The sequence below is a fragment of the Myiozetetes cayanensis genome, unplaced genomic scaffold (genome assembly GCF_022539395.1).
Source record: "Myiozetetes cayanensis isolate MyiCay16 unplaced genomic scaffold, myiCay2020 scf1, whole genome shotgun sequence".
NCBI classification, from domain to species: domain Eukaryota; kingdom Metazoa; phylum Chordata; class Aves; order Passeriformes; family Tyrannidae; genus Myiozetetes; species Myiozetetes cayanensis.
Window position 1 is genome coordinate 42,947,844 of NW_026086604.1, and position 24,374 is coordinate 42,972,217.

The 24,374-nt window shown below is 38.8% G+C and overlaps 1 protein-coding gene across 2 annotated transcripts; it reads left to right on the forward strand.

Moving 5' to 3' along the window:
• The first annotated feature begins 1,059 nt into the window (after nucleotides 1-1,059).
• LOC126642290 (desmocollin-1-like) lies at nucleotides 1,060-23,492 on the forward strand. 2 transcript variants are annotated; one of them, XM_050319752.1, is made up of 17 exons: nucleotides 1,060-1,180; nucleotides 3,652-3,736; nucleotides 6,311-6,513; nucleotides 6,983-7,108; nucleotides 8,291-8,446; nucleotides 9,310-9,454; nucleotides 10,674-10,840; nucleotides 13,003-13,137; nucleotides 14,406-14,591; nucleotides 15,988-16,247; nucleotides 16,501-16,643; nucleotides 17,720-17,935; nucleotides 18,172-18,405; nucleotides 20,754-20,875; nucleotides 21,949-22,185; nucleotides 22,828-22,873; nucleotides 22,959-23,092. In XM_050319752.1, the coding sequence occupies exons 1-16, from the start codon at nucleotides 1,142-1,144 to the stop codon at nucleotides 22,861-22,863; spliced, it is 2,490 nt and encodes an 829-aa protein (XP_050175709.1). In that variant the 5' UTR covers nucleotides 1,060-1,141; the 3' UTR covers nucleotides 22,864-22,873; nucleotides 22,959-23,092. The 2 variants fall into 2 exon arrangements, with proteins under 2 accessions (XP_050175709.1, XP_050175699.1); XM_050319742.1 differs by lacking the exon at nucleotides 22,828-22,873 and having other exon boundaries at nucleotides 22,959-23,492.
• The last annotated feature ends 882 nt before the right edge of the window (nucleotides 23,493-24,374 follow it).

Consider the following 24,374-nt stretch of genomic DNA (forward strand, 5'->3'; position numbering starts at 1 on the left):
TCCAGCAGTGAAATGTCTCACGCTTTCAGATGCAACAGGTCACTGATCGCCCTCGTTTGCATGAAATTGTAAGAAAGAGGGCTTTCTGGGAATTTTTGCTTCTCAATTGTGCATTTGAATGTAAACATAAGTAAACAAATATGTAAACATAAGTAAACAAATAAATATTGCAATGTAGCTACCAATCCACTTGATCTCCTTTTTGAAGTGCTTTGTGACTCGCTGATAAAAAAAAGCTACAAATCGGTAATAATTGTGTCTGACGCAAAGTGTGGAATGAAAGGTAGAAATATTACACCTTGCTTCAGGCTGAAAGGTCTTTGCGTGCAGGCTGGTCCCGTGGGAAGCCCACCTTCTGTGTGTGTGCAACCTGCGCCTCTGCGTTTGTTATTGTTACTTCGGCCCTGATTCACCTGAGCCACTCCGAACCCCCAGGAGACACAGGTGAGCACCCGCGGCCTCAAATGGACCAGCACAACCGTGCCGAGAGGAAGAATTTCGGCTGAAAAGCCGAAACTTTGCCGGCAGTCGCCAAGCTGCGCCATCGGCGGCCGCGGGCCGGAGCGGGACGGGACTGGACGGGACCCGCCCGCACGGAACCTGCGCCCCGCGGGGCGCGGCCCGGCGGGGAGGGGAAAGCAAAGGAGAAGAGTAGGGAGAAGGGAAGGTAAGGGAAGGGAGGGGCGGGTGCCGCGCCCAGGAGCGGCACGCTGGGGCGGAGGGGCAGAGCTTCCCCGGGCGCGGCCCCGCTCCGCTGTGCGCGCAGCCGGCGCCGCGGCGGGGCGGGGCGGGGCGGGGTGGGGTGGCGAGGGGAGGAGAAGGGAGGGGAGGGGACGGGCAGCGCCTCGCCGCGGAGGTGGGCGGCGGGCGGGCGGGGTGTCCCAGCGCCGAGCCCGGGGACGGGCATTACCCAAAAGGCGGAAAAAAAAAAAAAGGAGTAATTAAAGTCGCCGCTGCCGCGCGCGGTCCCACCCTCCCCACCGGCCGGCTCCCCTGGCAGACGGGAGGGGACAGCAGAGACGGGCTGCCGCGGAGACACACCGCCACCTCCACCTCCTCCGGCTCTTCGCTCTCGCTCCCTCGCCCGCCGTGGCAGCACCGACAGCGGCGGATCCCCCTTTCCCGCGCAGCCCCGCGCACCATGGCCCCCGCAGCCCCCCGCCTGGTCCTCGGCCTCCTGGTGAGTGAGGGAGAGCAGGCGGTGGGTGGGTGGGCGGGCGCCGGCGGGCAGCGCAGCGCTCCGGCCGCTCACTCACCTTCCCCCCGCGCCGGGACTTCTCCACCGCGGGCGCGCAGGGCGAGGAGAGGCTTCTGAGCTGGTGGTCCCTGCCGGGCTCTTTATTCCAAACCAGCTTTCCCCTCGGCCCGGTCCTTGCTGGGGGCGCGGAGCAGCGCGGGGGCTGCGCGGCCCCCGGGGCGCACCTCGGGGGTCTTCGGCGCAGGGAGGAATCCGGCGGGCTGCGCGGCTCGCTGTGGGACAGGGGCTCGGGCGGCTTTTGGACCGGGGGGTTACGCGGCGGGCACACGCTCGGGTGGCTTCGGCTGGTTATTCGTAAAAAAAAAATTGAACCGCGGTTCGTTTTATTTAAATCTCTCCCCCTTCTACCTCTCCCCACGCGGTTGTCCTTTTTTCGGTGGGAAGGATTGTGCCACAGTGTGGAGCGTGTTGAGCTCCTCGGGAAGAGTTAGTTGTGTGCTTACCTTTAGTTTATTGCATTTGTGCATAATTACCAGCTTAGAAAGGCCATTGCCGGGGAAAGCCGGGTTGTTCTCTCGCTCATTTTCTTTTTTTTTTTTTTTTTAAACATATAGTGGATGAGTAAAAGTGCTTTTTCTTTTGTTTCTTACCCCCTTTCCTCCCTATTATCATTCCGTTCGCAAAAAGTGGGCAGGTGATCATTTGAGGCAGTGAGATAGAAATACTCGGTAGTGTTGAAGCACTGAATTTACTATATTTATATTAATTACATATGTATATTTTAATGAAAGTATTACTATTCCAGACACTATGTATGTCTACCTTTGCAAGGATATTAATAGCAAAACCCAAAGAAATGCAAGCAACTTCACTCATACATTTAATTAAAAAAAAAAAAAAGGAAGAAGAAAGAATTTCTCCTGTAAAGCAAAAAAAAAAAAAAAAAAACCACTCAAAGAAAAAAATCCCTCGGTGTCTTCTTTGCATTAAGTGAAAGGACATCACAGTTTCTTTTTACCTAATGCTTCCTTATGTCTTTATGTCCATGAATAACTACCACTTACTTCTGTTTAACTCTTTAATAGTTCTTTGGGCTGACATCAGACTGAGTTTGGCATTACTATTTCAAAATTAGATGTCATTGATTCTTAAAATATTTTAGAACAGTGTAATAAGATATGATTTCAATAACTTAAAAATTCATGCAATGTCTTTCAGGAGAGAGTGTTTTATTAAGTGTCTATTACTTAGGAAAGTGCCTACTAATACATAAGCAGAGATGTTTATTTGTATATACTTATATTTTTATATCTGTGTATGTACATATCTATAAGGAACTGTATGAAGAGCTCTAATGGTGCAGACACAGCATATATTGTTTTTAGCTGATCATAGTTTTTCTAAAAGTTCCTAATGTTGTTAAGTGTTTAAAGCATTTTTATTCAAATGTTTTCTTCATAAGCATCACAAGTAATTTTTGGAATTTCCATTAGCTATTTACTCTTTATACCTTTAATCCTAAAGATATGTGCAAAATAAAAATTGTTTTACTTTTTTGCTAGACTTTCATCCTGAAAGAATAAATGCACATAAAAGGGTGGATAGATTTATTTACATTTTCTATTTCTTTGTTTAATTGGCTGCGTGATTTTTGGATTACAATTTTAAACATAGGGATAGAAACCAGGCAAAATATACACACATATGATCTGAGATCAGGACTCACTTGCTCTGTGCTGAGGAAAATCTTTGTACCTCTGTGTGATTCTTTTTTAAAAAAAGGTCTGGTTATCTACTGCTCATTTGAATTTTGAGGAGGACCCCATTTTGTAACTGGTTATATGGGAGTGGACTGCTGTAATACTCGACGTTTTATTTATGTCATATCTAATTGCTGAAGCTAGATTTAATTAGTTTGTTGAGAATGCACTTTGAAGATGCAAAGTGATATGTAAGTCCAAGTGTCGTCATGTGGTTTTAATGAGACACTTGTCCCTTTAATGTTCAGCATCACCACAGTTCTACCAAACTGAGTGTTGATGGATGAAACCTTAATACTTAGAGACCTTGGATCTGAATTGACCAGGACTACTGTTGGAGGGAGTGCACGGGAAAGCTGTATTTTATCTTTCCTCTACTAAAGGAATAGTGTTGGTGAAATCTTCTAGTTAAAAGGAACTCTTGGTGGTAATGTCGGTGCTGCAGTGATTTTAGAAAAAAGCTGAACACAAACTATTGACAAATCGAGGAGCAGCATTCAGATCTTGTTTCCAGTTCGAAACTTTATCTGCTATGCTGCACAATACCCAATTTTTTAGCAAGGAGTGCTTTCTGTGCTGTTTGACTCGCTTGTCTTAACAAATAAACCAAAGTCAGTTTCAGTGTCTAGTTATTATTCAAAATATCATGTAACTATGTGGGTTTGTTTCCTGATTTCTTAATTTGTTTTCTAGGTACTGAGTTTGTGCTGTGAAGCTTGCAAGAAAGTAATTTTTCATGTTCCTTCTGAGCTAGAGGCTGACACATTAGTTGGCAGAGGTGAGAAACTGTGAGATGCCCGTCTTAACAACACAACATTGCACCTTTGCTGGAGATGCTGTGAACAGTGGAGGAGGCTTTTTTTAATGGAATGAATGGATGACTGGACAGCCAGTTAAACAGCTGGATCAGCCTTTTTATGAAGGATACGCCCTGTGTTTGTTATGGATTTGAACACTGGCTCTGTGCATCCACTTGACTTTTGCGTAAACAGCTATTGTTAGGTTACAGTATTTATCCTAAAACTAGAATGCCAGAGTTTCATGTTTTCAAAATGTGGAGTCTAAGGCTTAGTATTCAAATAAGTGGCTTGGTATTTCAAAGTGCACCCCTCTCCCACAGTCATATGAAGAACAAGTAAGTCATTTGGACAATGGAAAAGATGAAAAAAGAAGACAAGGCCCACATAACCAGGCACCGAGAAGCTGCTGCTCTGTGAAACATGGATGTGACTGCTCAGCAGTGCTGGAGCATTCAGGGCATACAAGGGGATGTGTTGCAGAGGTGTCCTGCATCACATTTGGCTAGGAGAATGCTCCTGTCTGACTGGATGGTCTGTCTTGATTTAGGGCAGTGTACAGGTGACTGAGAGGAATAGGAGAGACCAGAAAACACCCCACTCTTTTCAGAGCAGTCTTTGAAAGGCAACTTTAAAAGGCGTGGCATAGGAATTACTTCAGGGTTCTGTGGTGCCTGAGACTGAATTTGAGGGTTCAGAGGTGCCCTTTGTGAGTCCTACCACAACAGAGGAACATGCTACAACTCTGCAATCTTAATCCACATTCCTGCAGAAGGATAATATATAAAGAATAAGTGGATTGGTAGTTCATCACAATACAAGTGCTCAGAAAATCCTGCTGTATCATGGAAATTCTTTGACCTTACTTTTAAATTTTAAAATTAAGAAGCTTGCTACAGCTGTGTGAATTCTCATAGACTTCAATATTTCTCTATGTAAATAAACTTGGATTTATATAAAAATAAAACTTCATGTTATTGCACTGCTTTGAAATAAATTGCATAACACTGAAATTAATTTTTTTTTCACCCAAACATTTAACAAAACCATTATAGCTCAAATGACATTACTTAAACATTTATTGAGAAGTATTTTGCATTGATACAAGGACCATATCTTGATAGTGAAATTAGGCAGGACTTTCCTGGTTGTTGTAAGGTTTTTTATATTTTTGACTTAGACCAGAGGCTTTAAAGAAAAAAATGTCACAGAGCTATAGCTAATTGAGCGTACTGTTGACTCATATAACCATCAGAAGCAAAATCTTCAGTCTGGTGTTTTTGAAAATGCAGTGCTGTAATATGAAGCAGTATGAGACATTTAGGTGAGGCAGTGCTATTCTTTTCAATACTGCATTTTCACTGTAGAGGTGAAAAAGGACAGGAGTCACTGCTGCAGTACCATAGAAAGTGTAGCAAATATTTATTTAAACAGATAAAGGTCAAACTTAAGAGTAAGAAGAAATAGTATTTAAAATTATACTTTGCATCTGTCCTTGCAGTTTTGAAAGAGAAATGAAATATAGGTTATTGAAAATATCAACTGCATATATGGGATGAAATTCTGGATCTACTTTGGGAATTTTGCAATCAGCCTTGATAGATTAGTGTCCCACCCACTATGATAACATTGAAGGAGTATTGAAAAGTTCTGATTTTGAGAACATGACCCGAGGATCTCTTGTACCCTGCAAGGATCATTTGTCTGGAGTTTGGGTCTCTGGCTTTCATCTTTTTCAGGGTGCCAAATCATTCTTGCTTAGTGCTGTGGTCCCATTGCAATTCATTGCAAGTGTCCTGATTTTTCTCCAACTGTAATGGTGGATTACTTGCTGGTGAACCAAGTTTATTGAAGTGTGTAAGAATTTATGTTAGCCACGAGTGATAGCAAATGCAGTGAAAAATACCTGGGAAGTATGCTAAAATTGCCTGATACTTTCAATAAATGTGGCATTCTATCACATACATATTGAAAAATTGCTAATAGTTTGTTCTAGAGTTAGTCTTTATCTCTTGCATCTGTCTGCCTCATAATTTAAAGACCTTTGTCCTCCCAAGACTATTAAATCACACAGCACCAGTCAGGGCTTTCCTCCCGAGGGCAGAACTTCCAAGATGTAAGATCTCCATCGGATATTTGCATTAATTAATCGTCTTCACTGATATTGTAGGGCATGGAACACAAGGCAACTGTAATAGCTACTGATCCAATAATGGGCATGTCTGCAATGTTTTTTGCATTTAAGTGTCTTAATTCAGCTCTGATGCTTCAGTGCTTTTACCAATGTAACAGTGTTTTGTTGAGAGATCTCCTTAATGCACTGGTGTTTTCTAGGAGCCACTTAGGAACACAAGAGTGGAATTTAATGTAAACTGGGTCAAATCTGAGTGCATATATGGGTTCTAGAATCTGTATTTGTGGTGCTTAAATACTGAATGAACAAATATTTGAAGACTCTGTCAGTAAATGTAATTTTTGCTTGGGACATGTTTTGTTGTTTTATGAGGATGTTATTTTTTTTTTTGGTTTTGAGTTATCGTCTGTTTTTCTTGCAGTTGATTTGAAAGAATGCCTTCAGTCTGCAGAATTTATCAGTTCCACTGATGGGAACTTCAAGATTCTAGAGGATGGTTCTGTGTACACAACATCTGCTCTTTCTTTGTCTGCTGAGAAAAAGACTTTTACCATATTACTTAAAGACATTCAAAAACAAGTTGAAAAGAAAATACATGTTAGCTTGGTGGAAGAAGAAAAGAAGGTGAGCTTCTGATTTCAAGATACCTTACTTATTTGAAGTTCTGTTTCACAGAGTGCAACTTCATGCTAGGTAACTGTAGTTGGCTTTTGGAATTCAAATAATAGGGCAAAATACTGGTGCAGAGTGTAATTTTATTTAGCAGATGTTGATTACTGTGTTGCTTAAGTCAGCAGATTGCCTTTCTCAAAGGGGAGATGCTAGCAAGTAGCTTAATCAGGAATGTCAAGAATCTTAAAAGCCATGTTTGAGGAATTAAAGCAGATTTTATTCATGCAAAGTATTACAGCAAATGAAAAAAACTTGGAATACTATCATAGGTAATCAGAAATTAAGACCTTCAGAAAGAAAAGGATCAGTAATAGGACTGCAACAGGGGGTCGGGGAGGGAAGATGGAGACACAGGACAGCAGTAAAACAAAAATATACACAAAAATATAACAAAAAGAATGTCTGTCTTTTTATTTTCTAGACACAGACACAGAAGACCAGGCGTGTTAGAGATACAGTTCTCAAGCGAACCAAAAGAAGGTGGGGCCCTATTCCATCTGTTATGATAGAGAACTCACTGGGACCTTTTCCTCTACAAATTCAGCAGGTACATTTTATACAACCCCCAATTTTATGACCCAAACTAGTTTTTTATGTGACTCTGATGATAAAGAAGAAAATGAGCTGTATTCCTCTGTCTTGTTCTGTCCCGTTCATTGTATATCTCATGGTCTTGTAGCTGAAATAACTTGTGATCATAGTTGTTGGAGTGAACTGGAATTGTTCAGGAGTTGAAAAAAAGGATAACAGCATACTATCAAAGAGAACTCTTTTGTCCTGGAAATCAGTGAAGTGTATAATTACAAAAAAAAACCCCAACAAACAACCCTCCACTAAACATTGTCCAGAAAGAGGTTTTGTAAACACAGACTGGGGTAAATTTTACCTGCATGTCTACATCCTTTCTGGAGCTTGAGGTGTATGCCTTCAGCCTCGAAGACTGAATATGGCCTGTGTTATTTGAAAAAGTACTTACTGGAAGAAAACAAGTAGGCGTGAAAGAGAAATGAAAGAACTAAAGTTATCATAGATCCATCTAGCCTTCTCTAGATTACAGAGTGGCTGGGAGCAGATGTGTAGAGACAAGTGTAATAACAGAGTCTGTGCAGAGCAATCATTCTTCTTCTAATCTTACCTTCCTAACTTCTGGCATCCAGTAGGTAAGGAAAGTATTTTGGGATAAGAGTATTTATAAATGGATAACTCTAATGTCTCCACCTTAGTGCTTGTAATGAGATGCAGAGAAGCTGTCTGAATTGGCATATGTCTGGAGTATACTCTAGGTTGTCTTCCTTCTCCTCTCCTTCCTCTACTTCCTCCACTTTTTCCTCTCTAGTTGCAAACCAGCTCATTCTCAATTAATGCAATAAAACTAAAATCTCTTGATCAGGACAGAAATAATATCTGGATGTACCTTGTATATGCAGTATTCTAGAGAGATTAGAGTTCAACTTTTTTTTTTTTTTGCATACTGTCATTTCCTTTAATTATTTGATATTCTAAACATCTATGAATTTTATGAATTAACTCCCCTTCTCATGTACACACATTATAAAGGAAGACAGTTACATGGCAGGCTGTTTTCCTATTCTGTGAAATTTATGCTGCTACAGAAGTAAATCAAGTCTGATGTGTTTTTTTTTTTTAAGAATTCCTGTTTGTGCTAAATATGGTGATAAAAATGGGGAAAATGCGGTTTTTCCTTGGGCTTAAAAACGTGTTCTTATAGGTCCAGTCAGACACAGCTCAGAACTACACAATTTATTATTCTGCAAGTGGACCAGGAATTGATCAAGATCCAAAGGGTTTATTTTACATAGAAAGAGAAACTGGAAATATCTTTGCTACTCGTGCAGTAGACCGGGAACAGTATCCAAGCTTTCAGGTACAGGCCTAAGTTGTGTAAATATAATTACTTTTTTTTTTTTTCTCTCTTTCATGCGTTTATTTGACAGCTGGGTTACAGGGGACAAGATCTGGAATCAGCTCTTCATTCTGAGTGATATCTTGGTGTTGAAAGATCAAATGAGTGACCAAAATAGATAGTGACCATCTAGATCTTGAGAATAGTTTTGCTTTTCACTGATTAGACTAATTACAGCATAAAGGTAGTGGGCTATTCTGTTTAGATCACTTTTAGGAAGAGTTTTTAAGGAAAGGTTGAAAAGGTCTGTAGAAAAGCAAAATAATGATAAACACTAGACGGGCTGTGGTTTTTTGAGTCTCTCTCAAGCTGTTCAGTTCTGGTATTTTGTTAACAAGGTACACTGCTCTCTCTACTGGCTGAGAAGTGTAAGAAGGCAATTAGTAGAAACACCTTCTAGTTAGCTAATTTTGCTGTGTTTTGTTAGATTATGTTATAATGACCAAATTGCTGTCTTTCTTGGGTTTACTTTAAATAGCAATATTTGTGTCCAAATTCTGGTAACACTGAAATTACTTCATAAAAAAATGTGTTCAAGAGACTTGGAAAAAGTGTTTGATAGAGTTGGTGAGGGGAGGTCAGGGAGAAAGTGATTCTAATACTTGTCAGTGTGAGGAAGGGAAAGGGGGAAGATTAGAAGCATTCAAAGGTTTTGTGTTGCTGTCACCCTAAGATACCTGTTACTTTCCCTTCTATGTGCCTGAAGAGCCTGGTCTTGAAAGGGGTATGCTTCTCACACTGTGTGTTATTTTATTGACTCTTTCATTGAAGTAAAAGTGTAATAATACTGCCTGTTGCTTAAGCACTGAATTTACATCCTACAGATCATTTGCTTTGCAACCACTCCAGATGGTTATTCACCAGAGGTACCACTTGTGCATACAATCAGGATAGAAGATGATAATGATAATGCTCCATATTTTACGCAAGACCTATTTGAGTTTTGTGTCCCTGAAAATTCCAAGCCTGGTAAGAATTGTTTTAAATCTGTGAACACACTTATCACTACTCAGCTCAGTAACTTATCAGTATGACAGGGTATAATCCTGCCTTTTAATCAATTTCAACGGGATTTCCTGAGGAGTATTTTGTTACAACAGAGGCTGAATTTGCAAAGAGCAGCTCCAGATTTCTTAATTATTAGAAATTCCAAAATGTCATCTCCATCATAGTGAAAAATATTGTTAAAAGAAATTTTTAAAAACTGAGGTAATTCAATGTTCTGAAAGTGTGCAAGAATTTCAGAACATTATTAGTTTTATTTTATACAAAAAACATCTGTTTCCCTGAAATGTTTTTAGAAGTTTCCTAAATAACTAAAAAGGTGATGTTCTAAGATGTAAAATGCCTTTGGTTCAGCTTGCAGCGTTTGTCCAAGCTGATGCACTAAGGTGAGACTTTTCCTGGGAGAGGTGGAGGAAAGTCTTTGCTTCTGCCCATACCTGTAAAAGGCTGGGATTTGCCCGTTGCTGACTTCATGTGTCTGTGTAACAGGCAACAAAAGCAGGGAGAAGAAAGATGGACCCCAGCCAATAAGGAATGCAAAAGCCATGGTGTGCCTGCCATTCCTCACTCATCTCCTAGGGTAGGGCTATAGGGTGGGGAAAGTCTTAACTTGCTTCACAAAAAAAGGAAACAAAGTGTTTTTCCTGTCACCCCAAAAATCTACTTGCATTTCTTTCTCTGAGCTGCTCTATCGTCTTACCATGTGAATTACTGATTTAAAGGGAAGTTCCAGAACCACTGGGGTTATGGGGAGGACGTATAGCACTGCTCTGTGTGACAGGGTAGTGCAGTTTGAATCAGGTCAGAAAGCTCTGAACCTCCTCGTCCGTCCCCGGGCAACACCTTTTCAGCTGTTTTCGAGATGCTCAATTAGAAGTCACTGTCAAACACACTAACTGAAATGTAAACTTTAAGTGTTTCTTTGGATTATTCTTTCTGACAGCTGCAATAATCACAGCTTTGTCTTAAGAAGGAAAAAAAATACCCAGAGGGTTGAAATAGATAATTTTACACTATTACTGTTTTTTTACTGCTGTTTATGGGTTTTAAATGTTATTTTAATTTAGAGCTAACTGATGAAATAGCTATTTTCATGTGTTTAAAACAGAAATACCTGTTCAAATAGATTTTTTATTATATGCAGATTTTTCTGGAACTAAAAATTCCTGTATTGTGTTTACAGGTGTTGTTGTTGGAAGAGTGACTGCAGAGGACAGAGATGAGCCTTATACTCTGCATACTACATTGAAATACCGCATTGTGGCCCAAAATCCACCAATTACCCCAGCATTTTCTTTACATGGTGATACCGGTGTCATTTCTGTATTACTACCGCAGCTGGATAGAGAGGTGATCTTTCCCTTCCTCTTGTCTAGTGCACAGAGATAGCTTCTTAACCCCTCTCTGCTCTGCCCCTGTGAGACCCCACCTGGAGTACTGCATCCAGCTCTGGGGTTCTCAGCACAGGAAGGACATGGACCTGTTAGAGCAGGTCCAGAGGAGGACCATGGAGATGGCTGGAGAACTGGAGCACCTCTTCCAAGAAGATAGGCCTGGGGAAGAGAAAACTCTGGGGAGACCTCATTGCAGCCTTTTATTACTTAAAGGCGGGGGTTAGGAAAATAGGAGAGTGACTTTTTGCATAATCAGACAGCGACAGGACAAGGGGAAAAGGTTTTAAACTAAAAGAGGAGAGATTTAGGTTAGAATTTAGGAAGAAAGTCTTTACTCAAAGGGTAGTGAGGCACTGGGACACGTTGCCCAGAGAGGTTGTGGATGCCACATCCCTGGATGTGTTCAAGGCCATGTTGTACAGTACCCTGAGCAAACTGATCTAGTGGGTGGAATCTCATGGCATGGGCACGTTGGAACTAGATGATCTGTATGGTCCCTTCCAACCCAAGCCTTTCTGTGATTCTGTGAATTGCTTGCATGGGAATCACCATATATAGCTTCTGTTACCCAATTTTTATTACCCTCTCTAAGGAGCTTCTGAAGCTTTTCAGAGACCTGTAATTAGTCCAGAGAATTTCTTTGTAGATCTACCATATTCTATCTGACCTTGGCTGGGGACTTCCCATGGCTCTGCTGTTTGACCTATGGATGTTTGCTCTTTTTGTGTTCATGAATCCTGTAAACCACTCTTTCCTCCTGACTAAGTTCCATTTGCAGTGCTTCCTACTTTCTTACAGAGATGAACTAGTTTCTATGGAAGTAGTCACTCATCCTATATTTGACAGAAATATCTCCCCTATTTGAAATCCAAACAGTAATACAACATTTCCTAAAATTAAGGTGCCAACCATTTATTCTTACCAGCTAGCTTTTGAGCAAATAAGATACAGGATTTTTTTTTTTAATAGAATGTCATGTGAGAGATTGTCTACACATAAAAAACCTGACAGGTGCGTGTGATTCAAAATAATATTTCTCACATAAGACAGTCATTCTAGAAAAAAACATTGCAGGCATATCTTTTCTGAAGATAAAAAGAGTTACATTATGATATATTTATGTTGTTTCATGGCTAAAAATCCACATAAACAGCATGTTGCAAAATTTGCACTTACAGGTACCGCACTCAACTTTTTTAGCAAGAGAAAGATGCAGTGATCAGAAGCATCACTGTGACTACTAAGGAAACTGTCACAGTGACTACTTGGGGGAAGGAAGGATTGAAAAAATTAGTCCATTGAATATCTTTTAAAGATAAACTTATGAAATTGAACAGGAGATTTCTTTCCTGTGCCAGAGAAAACAAGTGCTACTTCTGGGCATTCAGAACTGGAGTTACTGTCTTGATTTACAAACTCACTCATTTTGTGCCTCATCTGTCTTTACTGTGTTATGTCCTGTCCCCTGCTCCTCTGCCTGCACCATTTCCCCTCCCCGGTTCCCTTTTCCATGGTTGTTCAGGTATTAGTAAGGCTAAAAAAATTTTCCTGCTGTTGACTTGTTGACTCAAGTCAGTGATTTAAGTGATCTGCTTATCAGAGAGCTCCTTGGAACTGATAAGGACACTGAGTCCTTCAGTGCCAGTCGGTGCCAAATGGCAGACATTGCCTTATCATGTATAGCCCAAACAGAGGCTTGATTGCAGCACTCTTTTTGTTCATCCTTAGCAAAATAAGGGATGTACATAGAAACACTTTGCCTCCTGGGCAACACTAAGGTTGCTTCAAGGTGCATTATCTGTATTTTCCAAAACTTCGGGTTTTGGAAAATAATGCTGACATTGTGAGAAGCTTTTTTTGATACAGGATATATCCTGCATGTTGCCCTTGGATGCTGAACTCAGTGCTTAGCCACTGAAAAGTATTTTGCTGCTTTTCCTCTTGGAACTATATGGGAGAAAGCCCCAAAGCTAATTGCCTCATTTTGTTGGGGAGTACTGAATTAAGAGCAGAATTGTGGAACAGGGGTGAAATATTTAGTTCTACTCTTGTATGTAACTATGCAATTAAAAAAAGTGAGCATGTCAAACTTCTGTGTGATTTTATTCTTCTTTTCAGCTCGTTCCCAGTTACACTTTGTTAGTTGAAGTGAGAGATATGGCAGGTCAGCCTTTTGGTTTGTGTACTACAGGAACAGTGGTTGTCAAAATCGAAGATACAAATGACAATGCACCATCCTTTAGACAGATACAAGTAAGTGCATAATTGAAATGTCACTATAATGGTTAAAAAAAAAAGACTATTTTCATCCCCTTTCTAATTTCCTGATGGACTGTCCTTCAAATATGAAGCCTGATGTCCTAAGACAGTTAATGCCAATATAGACGTTTGAGAATGCCATGTTGATTGTTGTGCTGTTTAGTAATTAGACCTATTGGTATATTAGTTGTTTTGAGTAATTTACCTCATGCATGTTGGGAGAAAGCATATGTGACTCTTTCATTCACTTCTCCTGCAATACGTAGTTTCATAAATCCTATAATTTAACCATTTTTTGTAGGGGAAAAACAGATTCACACCTAAGCAGTGTCATGACTGCATGACCATTTGACTGGTTTTTGGCTACTTCTGTGTTGCAAATGAAAATGTACTTGTCAGTGAAGTAGATGCAAGGATTTTCATTGAGATTCCTGTGATTTTCCAACATTGCTTTTTCTTCTACAGAAGTATTTAAGCCACTTGTTCACTAATAGCTATAACTCAGCCTCATGGCTTTGCTTATTCCAACCATCTGTATGGACAGAGAGTATGTCTCAAAAGTCATGTATATAGCTCAAATACCACAGGAGATTTTGTAATATGAAATCTATTAAAAAAATAATTCATTATTCATGAGGAATACATGTACTTTACCTTTTCCATTCACTACTGTAGAAGATCATCAGTAATATTAATTGAGAATCTCTCTTATTTGCTCTTCTTGAGCTTATAGAGAATAATACAATTCTTTAAAAAGATAAAAAATAAGAAAAATGCTTTTATCTTTTACCATCCAAGTAGAGATGTATTTCATACTTCTTGGCTTTTCTTCAAGTTCTTGTGGTTAGTTTAGATGTATATATATATATATTTTAATTTGCCCAGTGCTTTTTCTAATTCTCAGCTTGATCGTGTTATATGTAAATTAGAACCAGTAGCTTATGTTACTGAGGAGAACTGCACTAATTTATCTTTCCTGGAAGAAAAATTATAGAATTAATTATGTCAGTAACAGTTTGAGTGTATGAAGAAGCTGAGATTTCAACTGTGCTGGCGGGAAAGGGTTACTCTTTGACCTAGGGTGAAAGGGAGGAGTGGGAAAGATACTAATGCATGAAAACAAAACCAATCATTACAGCAGCTTGGTAAATTGACTCCTTGGGTTTAAGTAGTCATATTTAAATCTGGTGTTCTTCAGTCCTCCATGGTGTAGCAGTATACTCCGATTTAAATTAATTTTTTATTTTTTTTAATACTCCTAGTATGAAACACGAGTGGAGGAAAACAGAGTGAATGTAGAAATACTGAGAGTCTCTGTTGTTGATCTTGATGAACCTGGTTCACCTGGCTCAGGAGCAGTATATGAAATTATAAGAGGAAATGATGATCAGGCCTTTGAAATTACAACAGACAAAAACACAAATGAAGGAATACTGTGTGTTGTCAAGGTAAGTAAAAGCTAGAGGAAAATCTATGTTTCTTCAGGTTTTGCTATTAATAATATAGGAATCATTTTTATTCAAAGAATATCTGTAACTGTAAGGTTTATCAGACTTCTGACCTGAACACTCTTCTAAAGCAGATTACACACAGCAATTGAGGCTTATGTGTGGTACATAACTCACGAAGTTCACCTTCCAGACTACTCAATTTTGTGTGCTCGGAATCTAAGGAATTCCCTCTGGTTTGTCGTTTCAGAGGAGCTTGGTGCTTTTGCCTTCTTCCACAGTTGTTATTTCAGACTTAGGGATGTAAGTTGAGGAATGCTTTGTGGCTGTTTTTTTAACAGAAACAGGAGAGTGGCAAAGGAGGGGAAGGTTCAGCACATTCTCCAGTCTTGTTCTCTCTGGAGCTGAATTAAACTTATTATGTCAGCATAAAACTCTCCAGATCTGATTTTGCAGTGTAGTGACTTCTGGTTTGCTTTTCTGAGGCGTGAGGGAGTACACATATGCTACCTTGTGTTAGTTTAGTTGCTTGTTATACCCAGTACTTTACAGATATGAGGTATCCACTGCATCTATATTCCAGCACATCCCTTTGCCTCTTCATGCCTCTTTTTCATCATCTGTTAAAACTGCCGTAGTAAGAGGTAACTTCTCAAGAGCAGAGAAGATTGATGTTAAAATTTGAAGATGTAAATTATAGAGATAGAGATGCTAGTAATTTTTTTTCAGTTATTTATTATGGGTTTTTGTTACCAGTAATCATTAGAACTTTCTCTAAAGTGCTGTCCCTGGTAAATGAACACAGCTGAAATTTCTTGTATTTATTGTAAAGATGTAGTAGAGTAGAGAGCATTGTGAATTTAGGATAAAATTAACTCTCTTAAAAGCATATGATGACCTTGGGGAAAAAGAAATGATAGGTCTGAAGAATAAATGGTAGCTACTTACTGTCAACTCGTATGCATTCAGATGTATTTGTAGGTACTGGAAAGAAGTGTGTTTGCCTAGTGGTGGAAAGGATATGTATGTAAGCTAAAATAATGGCCAGCTAGATATGGAAGAGGAAAATACCCCACCACATCTAATCGTTTTCTCATTTCTACTAGTAATTCAGTAACAGAATGTTTGTGTAAAATTTTGCGAGGGTGCTGCTTGTCATATTAGGGGTATTTCCTCAGGCTCTTTTCTTTGACTAACTTAGAACTTAACATTTTTTGCAAAAAATCGTGTCCCTTTACTGTGTCTCAAAATGAATGTTCAAGAAGGATAGCTGGTTTCTTTTGTAAATAAGTGTGGTGCAGTTGTATCTATTTAATAATTCGGCAGTGAAAGCAATACAAAGTTTTGTATTTGTTTGAAGGAAAAAAAACAAAACAGCGCCCTCTCTTTGTTACAGGGACTGGACTATGAAAGTGCCAAGCAAAGGATCCTTGTGATTGGAGTCAACAATGAAGCACCCTATCTGCTGGCACCACATTCACAACAACTTTCCCAGAGCACCTGCTCTGTTACAGTGAATGTCCTGGATGTGGATGAGGGACCAGTGTTTAAACCATGTCTGTTGCGCTTAGATGTTAAAGAATGCGAAGATATTGGGACGGCTATTGGGAGATATGTAGCAGAAGATCCAGAAACTGGGAATAGTGAAGGCATAAGGTATGAAACAACCTTACCTACTAGTTTTTTTTGGAGTACAGCATGGGTGGGATACAGGAGAGGGGAAAAAGTTGTTGATGCTGTATGTACGTGTGTGCACCTGCACACCTGTGTGTATATATATTTGTATATATATATATACATATATGTGTATATATTTATACATGTATACGTGTATCTAAATACTTATGTCTGTACATATGCACGTGTATGTATGTTTGGGATCTTTAACAAGACAAATTATTCTTGACAGATACCGGATACCACCTGGGCAATGTAATTGGATCAACATAGATGACAAATCAGGTGAAGTCAGAACTGTTAAAGTTCTGGACCGAGACATAGGAGAAATGAGACGAGGCCAATGCAACATCACAGTCCTTGCAATAGACAGAAGTGAGTACTAAATGTTGTTGGCATTCTTTGTGGTCTGTAACAGATGTTTATGAGCAAATTTAGTGTAGGAACAACTGTAGTGGTTCACACCAGTGGCCTGGCTAGTCCATTGTTGTGTCCTCTCAGTGTTTTGAAAAGTTATCTGTCCCTGTTTGAAATACTCTAGTAATTTTAAATTGAGAGATTTTCCTGTGGATTGTGTTCTTCTATTTCTCAACTGTTGTTTTTTAAGTGATAGCACCTGGCAGCTGTGAACTTGTCAACATGGAAAGCTGAGAGAACTTTTTGAAAAGAAGTTGTTGACATTGCAGCTAAAAATTCTGTGTCCAAGTTTGCATATTAAATTTATATATAAATAATATGAATTTAAATTGTTTAGAACTTCTGTTTTATATAAAGATGATATATATGCATTTGCAATCAACTGTTTGTAGAGAAAGGATTAAAAAGTAGTCTTGATGTAATTTCACTGGAATGTATATACATGCATTGACCATTTGTGTATTGAAAAAACTGTAATTAGGAGGAAGAGCCCATTCACTTCTTGCATACAGACTTTAGTGGCAGTACCACTGATGAACCCTGCCATTGCATGGTAACTTAAAGGGTAGAGGACAGAAAGAAGCCCTGCTGTTTCCTAAAGTGTTTGTATTCCCAGGAGAGGCGAGGGTAATGAAGGTTCTCCTTCCAGAAGTTAAAAGGCTGGAGATCTTCACTTTCTGCTTTTGACTCTGATTGATTGTCTTAGTGTCCTTTATGCCTAGTTCATGTGCTCTTCCTCCTCTGTTCTTCCTGTTAGAACACCATGTGTTCCCACAGAGATACACACGCTCAACAAAATACATTGTCTGCACAGGCAGAATATGGAAATTTGGGAGCTGTTGATTTATCTGCAACCAACCAAGTAAAGAGAAGCAACCAAGAGAGAACCCTCTCTCTGGCTAAATCAGCAGTTGCTTTGCACCTTACTTCTATACTTAGATATCACAGTTGATATTTCATTGGGAAAGTTTGGACTAGAAATTAATATATGAATGTTAGAAGTAAGTGCTGAAACTAGTTATTTTTGTTCACAGATGGTAAAACAGGCACTGGAACAATTCAGGTTTGCATTGTGCCTGGGAACAAGAATTTCCCACGAATCGCTCAGACGGACTATATAATGTGCAGAGACAGAGAACCAATCTGCCTTACTGCACAGGATGATGATGAGGCTCCTTACAGCACACCCTTTGTGTATCGCATAACTGACCGTAACTTGGCTTCCATGTGGAAGATAAATCCACAAAACGGTATGTTAAGACTTCCTTCTCCTCATTTAGCAGTAGGTTAAAGGGTGCCGAAAGTGTAAATCCTTCCGCGACGTAGTTTTTTTGTCAACACATTTAATCTAGCTTTAAACTGATGCGGATCTGGTAGCAGTATAGCTGCAGCAGAAGGGAAGATTGTGGTTATGGTCACATTTGTGACAGATGAGTTGCAAATACTGTTGACACTAGATCTGGTTTTGTAATTTTTTTTTTTACAGATAATTCTGCGTATCTTTCACCAAAGGGTGATATTCCATTTGGAATTTATGATATTCCTGTAAGTGTGATGGATAACGGAGGAAAGGTAGGAGAGACCACCGTAAGAGTTAACGTCTGTGATTGTGTGACTCCAAGCGAATGCGATGGCAGGAGCCGTCAACTTTCTGGTGGAAATGTTACCCTTGGTCTCTGGGGCATCCTTGCAATGATCTTAGGATCGCTTTTATTGCTGCGTAAGTACACTTCTTTTTTAAACACAAAGTGCAAACCACTTAATTTTAAAATCAGCTGAGAGAACCTGATTCAAATTTAATTAAAACCTTTTTTATTTTGACAATTGTATAGCTCTCATCACTGATTTAATATACCTGCTCTATTTGTATCAGTATCACAGGCTTCTTGCTCTCATCTTGTGCTCTAGTTACTCTGTGTGGCTTTTTGTTTATTCATTTAAGTGTATTTTGTGTAAGATGTTCTGTATGTTCATGCTAATGAGGCCAAAAAACCTGCATTCAGCACTTGAACCAAAAGAGGGTGGTATTATAGTCCTCATCTGACCAAGCAAAGTTTGTGAGTTAGAAACATAACTGTTTCTAGAAATGCTGAGATCAGTTTCCTAGAGCATTTTGTGATCTTTCTTGTGTTGTGAGTTGAAACATGGAGTATCTGAGACACTGGATTTCACAAGGGATTTTACAAGAGCCCATATTGTCATAGAATCATAGAATATGCTGAGTTGGAAGGGACCCATCAGGATCATGGAGTCCCAGCTCCTGACCCTGTATAGGACACCCCAAGAATTCCCATGTTCCTGAGAGTGTAATCCAAATGCTTCTTGTGCTCAAGACAGGCTTGGTGTTGTGACCACTTCCCTGGGAAACCTGTTCCAGTGCTCAACAACCTTTTGTGTGAAAAAATTTTTCCTGATATCCATCCTAAATGTCCCCTGACTCAGCTTCATGCTGTTTCCTTGAGTTCTGGCACTGGTCATGAGATTGAAGAGATCTGTACCTGCCCTTCCAATTTCCCTCACGAGGAAGTTGGAGGTTTCCTCTCAGTCTCCCCCGGGCTGACCAGACTGAGTGACCTCAACCTCTTCTCATATGGCTTCCCTTCAAGGCCTTTCACCATCTTCATTTTGCTCCTTTGGACACTCTCTAATAGTTTTGTATCTTTCTTATGTTGTGGTGCCCAAAACTGCACACAATATTCAAGGTGAGGCCTCCCCAGTGCAGAGCAAAGTAGGACAGTCCCCTCCCTCATCTGTCTGGTGATGCTTTGCCTGATGCCCCCCAGGACACAGTTGGCCCTCCTGGCTGCCAGGGCACTGTGACTCACATTCAACTTGCCATCAACTAGGACCCCCAGGTCCCTTTCCATGGCACTGCTTTCCAGCCTCTCATTCCCCAGTCTGTACAAACATACAGGGTTGTCCCATCCCACGTGCAGAAATGTTGAAGGACAGGTTGAATACTTTCACAGCAGACTGGACATGTTGTGAAAGCTAGATAGATCAATGCTTTATCTCGACAGGGCAGGTACCCAAATTTGTGATATAGCCCGAAGGTAGAATTTTCAGATGTGGGAATGCTCAGTAGAGGAACTGTGTGAAATGTCAGCTACCTTTCTGTCATCGCCTCTTGACTGCATCCCTTTTAAATAAGATCCTTTATATTACTGTGGCTAGGTCTTACCCTGTGTATCTTCTACTCAGTGCTGTCATGGATGTCTTCTTCCCATCTGTCAGCATCAGGAAGCAAACTGCCAGAATCACTGGTGCAGATCTCGCTGACAGCTGATGCTACAGAAGCTAAATTAGCTTGAAAGTGGCTCTTGGCCAGATTTCACAGAAGTTTTTATTTTCAGACATCAGATTGCTCAGTGGGCAGTTAGGCAGAACTGTTCTATTCCTTTGGGCTTCTTTATTTTTAAGCTAATAATTTGAAAAGTGACGAAAAAGAATGATTCTCTGAATGAAAGGTATTAGTTGTACACAATTCTTTTATGCAAAGTCATTTTTGGGTGAGTCTTCATGACAACAAAAGTAGTATTATAGGAGGAATAAAATGAATACAAGGAATTAAATAAGATTGTTCTGTAACATAATGCTTGAAGCCCTCCAGGGTTCTGCTAACCTTTTGTGTGAAACAAAGGTTTCTGGTGTTGGGACCTTTAGCTTGCTTATTACTTCCTTATGATATAATTTGATATCTGATGAAAAATATTCACAGATGAAAAATGTCTTACGTACAACTTTGTTGTAGGCATAAGACATGATTTTTCACCTAGATTTGGTCTAAAGTTTTCATTACTGTGAAATTGTGCACAATGCTTTCATAAAGGATATTTGCATTTCTTTTGGGAAACCAAAATGTGTTTTAGAGGAATGAAATAATTCAACAGGGCAGTGAAAACTCCATATACTTTTTGAAAAAAATGTGTATATATACAGCTTTGTGTATGGGCATTTTTGGAAATTATTTTTTAAATAATTGCTGTTTTGATGCTTAGGCATTTAAAATTCACTATCCAATGTCTTACCATTATGAGGTAAATTTATAGTATTATTTCCTTTCCATAGTAATCCTGATCACAATCTGTGGCTGCTGTGGCCGTGGAGTAATGCACAGGCAGGTGACTGATGATTGTGCCAATCACAATTTAATAATTTCAAACACAGAAGCTCCAGGCGAAGAAGTGATGGTAAGTTGTCTGTTTGCTTCAATGTAGAAACTTGTAATTAGGATGTCCATAGCACTGCAATTTAAGAACAGGACCACCTACCTGCGAGTGAGTGATTTAGTAAAGAAAATAAGCAATCAATGCAGGGATCATTAGATGTGCATTGCTGTTTAACAAGAATTTGAAAATTCTTACTTTAGGCAAAGTTGGTAGTACTGTGAATTTAAACATAACCTTGTAGTTGTTACCCCGACTACTTGGAATTCTTCCAGATTTTAAGTGTTTGGTTGGAAGTTTCAGGTGAACCTTTTAATAACTTCGGTCACTTTCCACAGTGAGATTAGATAGGGACTTACTATTTTGCTTATGTTGACTACGAGTTTATGGCAAAACATTATTGTTTTTTCTTGGAGAAGGATTTTTAAATTTAGAAGTTAGCTGCTGTAAATTGCAGGTACAATTTCTGACCTTCCCCTGAAAAATGACCTCAAATACAGTTGATTTCATGAACTGTCCATGTTCATGAATTTTTTTTCTTGCTTTCTGGCATTTCACTCTGCCATGAACATCGTTTAGTCAAGGACTGTGTTCATACACAAGAATTTAGCTCTTCAAACTCTTCGTCTTTTCTGTGGTTCCCCACCTCCTGACATTGTCCTCCCTAAGAAAAGGAGATAAGTTTCAAAACAGTAATTTACTTCATGTTGAAAACCAAGAAACCCTGAGTGACAAGTGTCAAATTTCCTGTTGCCTATGAAGCATAATGTAGTGCCATTATAAACTAGTTTGTGGATTACAGCACATTTCACTGGGATTAAAACTCAGTTTTTGGATCTCATATCATGTTTAAATGCAGATTTTCCGACTTACCCCTTGTCATTGTATCCTTTCCAAAGACCATTTACTGATCTAAATACGCTAAGGATAGCTTTTTATTCAAAATATCACAGTGCAGAGTGCAGAGATGGAGACTTCTTAATTTTCAGTTTTGACTGGTTTTATTGCTGTTTTGTCTTTTAAATTGGAAAAAAAAAGGAGGAAAATGTATCCCCACTATTGCATCTTTTTTTTTTTCTTTTTTTTTATTTGGTTAGGATCACAATATAATTCCTCTACAAAATACATGTGATCAAGGAGGGTATGGAGTAAAAACAGGAGATCAACAAACATTTGAAGTGGTGAAAGGAAGAGGGCATACCTTGGAATCAGTCAAGGGAGGTGGACACCAGACTCTGGGATCGGTTAAAGAAGGAGGAGGGCAGCCTATGATGGATACATGTAGATACTCCTACTCAGAATGGCATAATTTCACACATCCTCGCTTAGGTGAAGTAAGTAGTCTGAAACTGATTTTTTTGAAGTGTAAGGTTATGATCAGTATATACAGACTTTTCAAGCAAGACATGTAATTTTTCTAGACAGGTGACTTTCTGGTTTGGGTTTAATTTAATTTTTTCCTTTCCTTTGCTCATCTGCATCCCCTTTGGAATACTGCCCTTTCAAGGAGTCATCCTTGACATATTTCAGACATTAGTGTAAAATACTGTCTTTTCTTGGCTTAAACTATAGGCAGTGTGCTATTTTTCATTTTGAATATTTAATAATTTAGAATAATTACTGAAGCTTTTGTGAGTTTTTCTGAGAATGTGTTTGCTTTTATTCTAACTGCTTGCTTTGTACTAATTTAAACCTCATGCTTACCTTAGCAATGGAGCAGGAATGAATGTACAGCATTAGAAATGCAGTCACTCCGTGCCTTGGAGATCAAAAAAACTCTTCACTACTTGCCTAACTAGTTATGTGTAAATCAGTCATTTAATTTTGAGTGTATTTTAGTGGCTTGACAGGTTATTTAAACAGGTTCTTCCTCTTTTATTGTACATACATGACTAGTAGAAATTCTTTCTTTATTAAATACTTATATTTTGTAGTCTTAATGATATAGACCAATCATGTGCATTTTTTGTATATAGGAATCCATTAGAGGACACACTCTGATTAAAAATTAATCAATGAAAGGTAAATCAAAAAGAAATTATTTTTATGCAATATGTTTAGGATAACAATTTAAGAAAATAATAAGATATGTTCTCTTCCTATCCAGAAGGTGCACCTATGCAGACAGGATGAAGAACAGAAGCATTCTGAAGATTATCTCCTTTCATATAACTATGAAGGAAAAGGATCCTTGGCTGGCTCTGTAGGCTGCTGCAGTGATCAGCATGAGGAAGAGGCACTTGACTTCTTAGATCAGTTGGAACCCAAGTTTAGGACATTAGCAGAAACATGCATAAAAAGATAAACGTGCCTTTCACAGTGCTGAAAAAAACCTGTAAATAAGTGGCTGTCGTGCTTTTGTGATATTAGGTATTTTGGAATTGATGAGGGAAGAGGTTTATAAAAATTTATGTAGACTGGTAAGAGTGGAAGTAACTCTTGCTTTAAATTTACATTTTCTTATGCCAGACACATTCCATCAAAATAAGGGACTCAAAATATTTTTTCTTTAGACTAGGTCAATATAGTAATGCTAGTTCCTACTTAGATTACATTTTGCATTCTTTGTGATTACTTAAAATGCAAAACTTGGTGTTCTTCTAATTAATTATTCAGCTTCAAAATTTTATTGTATTTGGCTTTGGAGAAGGAAAGCTTTTTAACTCACTGTTTCTTTGTTTTCTTTTAATTTTATAGAAATGAAACAAAAATTTTGTTGGTGGATATCAAATACCTTGTTAATTTTTAACTTATATGAACTGAGATACAAAATATTTTTTAGTTTTGGAAATAAATGAAATATTATAATAAACTCATGAATATATTAGAAAACTTGACATTCTGATTGAAAATTAAATATATATATATATTGTATATATGTAAAATAATATTCAAAAATATATTTTTCTCCTAATGGGTTACCACCCATCCAACTTGCTATCCTAAGGGATTTATGGCATCACCACATAGGGTATCAGCATTGTATGCAAGGATGTATTTTTCTTTTAGAGAAATAAAAGATTTTAAAAAATCGCAAAATAGAGATAAATATCATATTTCAAATGAATGCAAGACAAATCTCATGTTTACTTCACATAAGTTTGTACCTCAGTTTCTTGTGAGTTTTGACATAGTGTCGTTGCCAAGAGTTTTGTCCAGTGTAGCTACAACTGCCTTTCCATTTACCCTGTTACGAACTTCATTAACTGTTCCTTTTTGTTAAGAACAGCTCGACAGAAGATGTAGTTCAAATGGATTGAGCATATTCTCCATTAATAATGTGTTTTAGAATATCTTTTTATTGAGATGCAAAATTACACTGGGATAAACTGTCTGTTTTGAGTGTAATATGTGGTAGTTGTAGAGGTGAGCATTTACAAACGTCTCTGGCAGAAATCATCTGAATCCCATTTCTTATTTTACTAGAATAAGCAATACATATACACTATATATATATATATATATACACACACACAAAATCTGAAGTACCTTTGGCAGATGACAGTGGTGGGACCTGAATGCT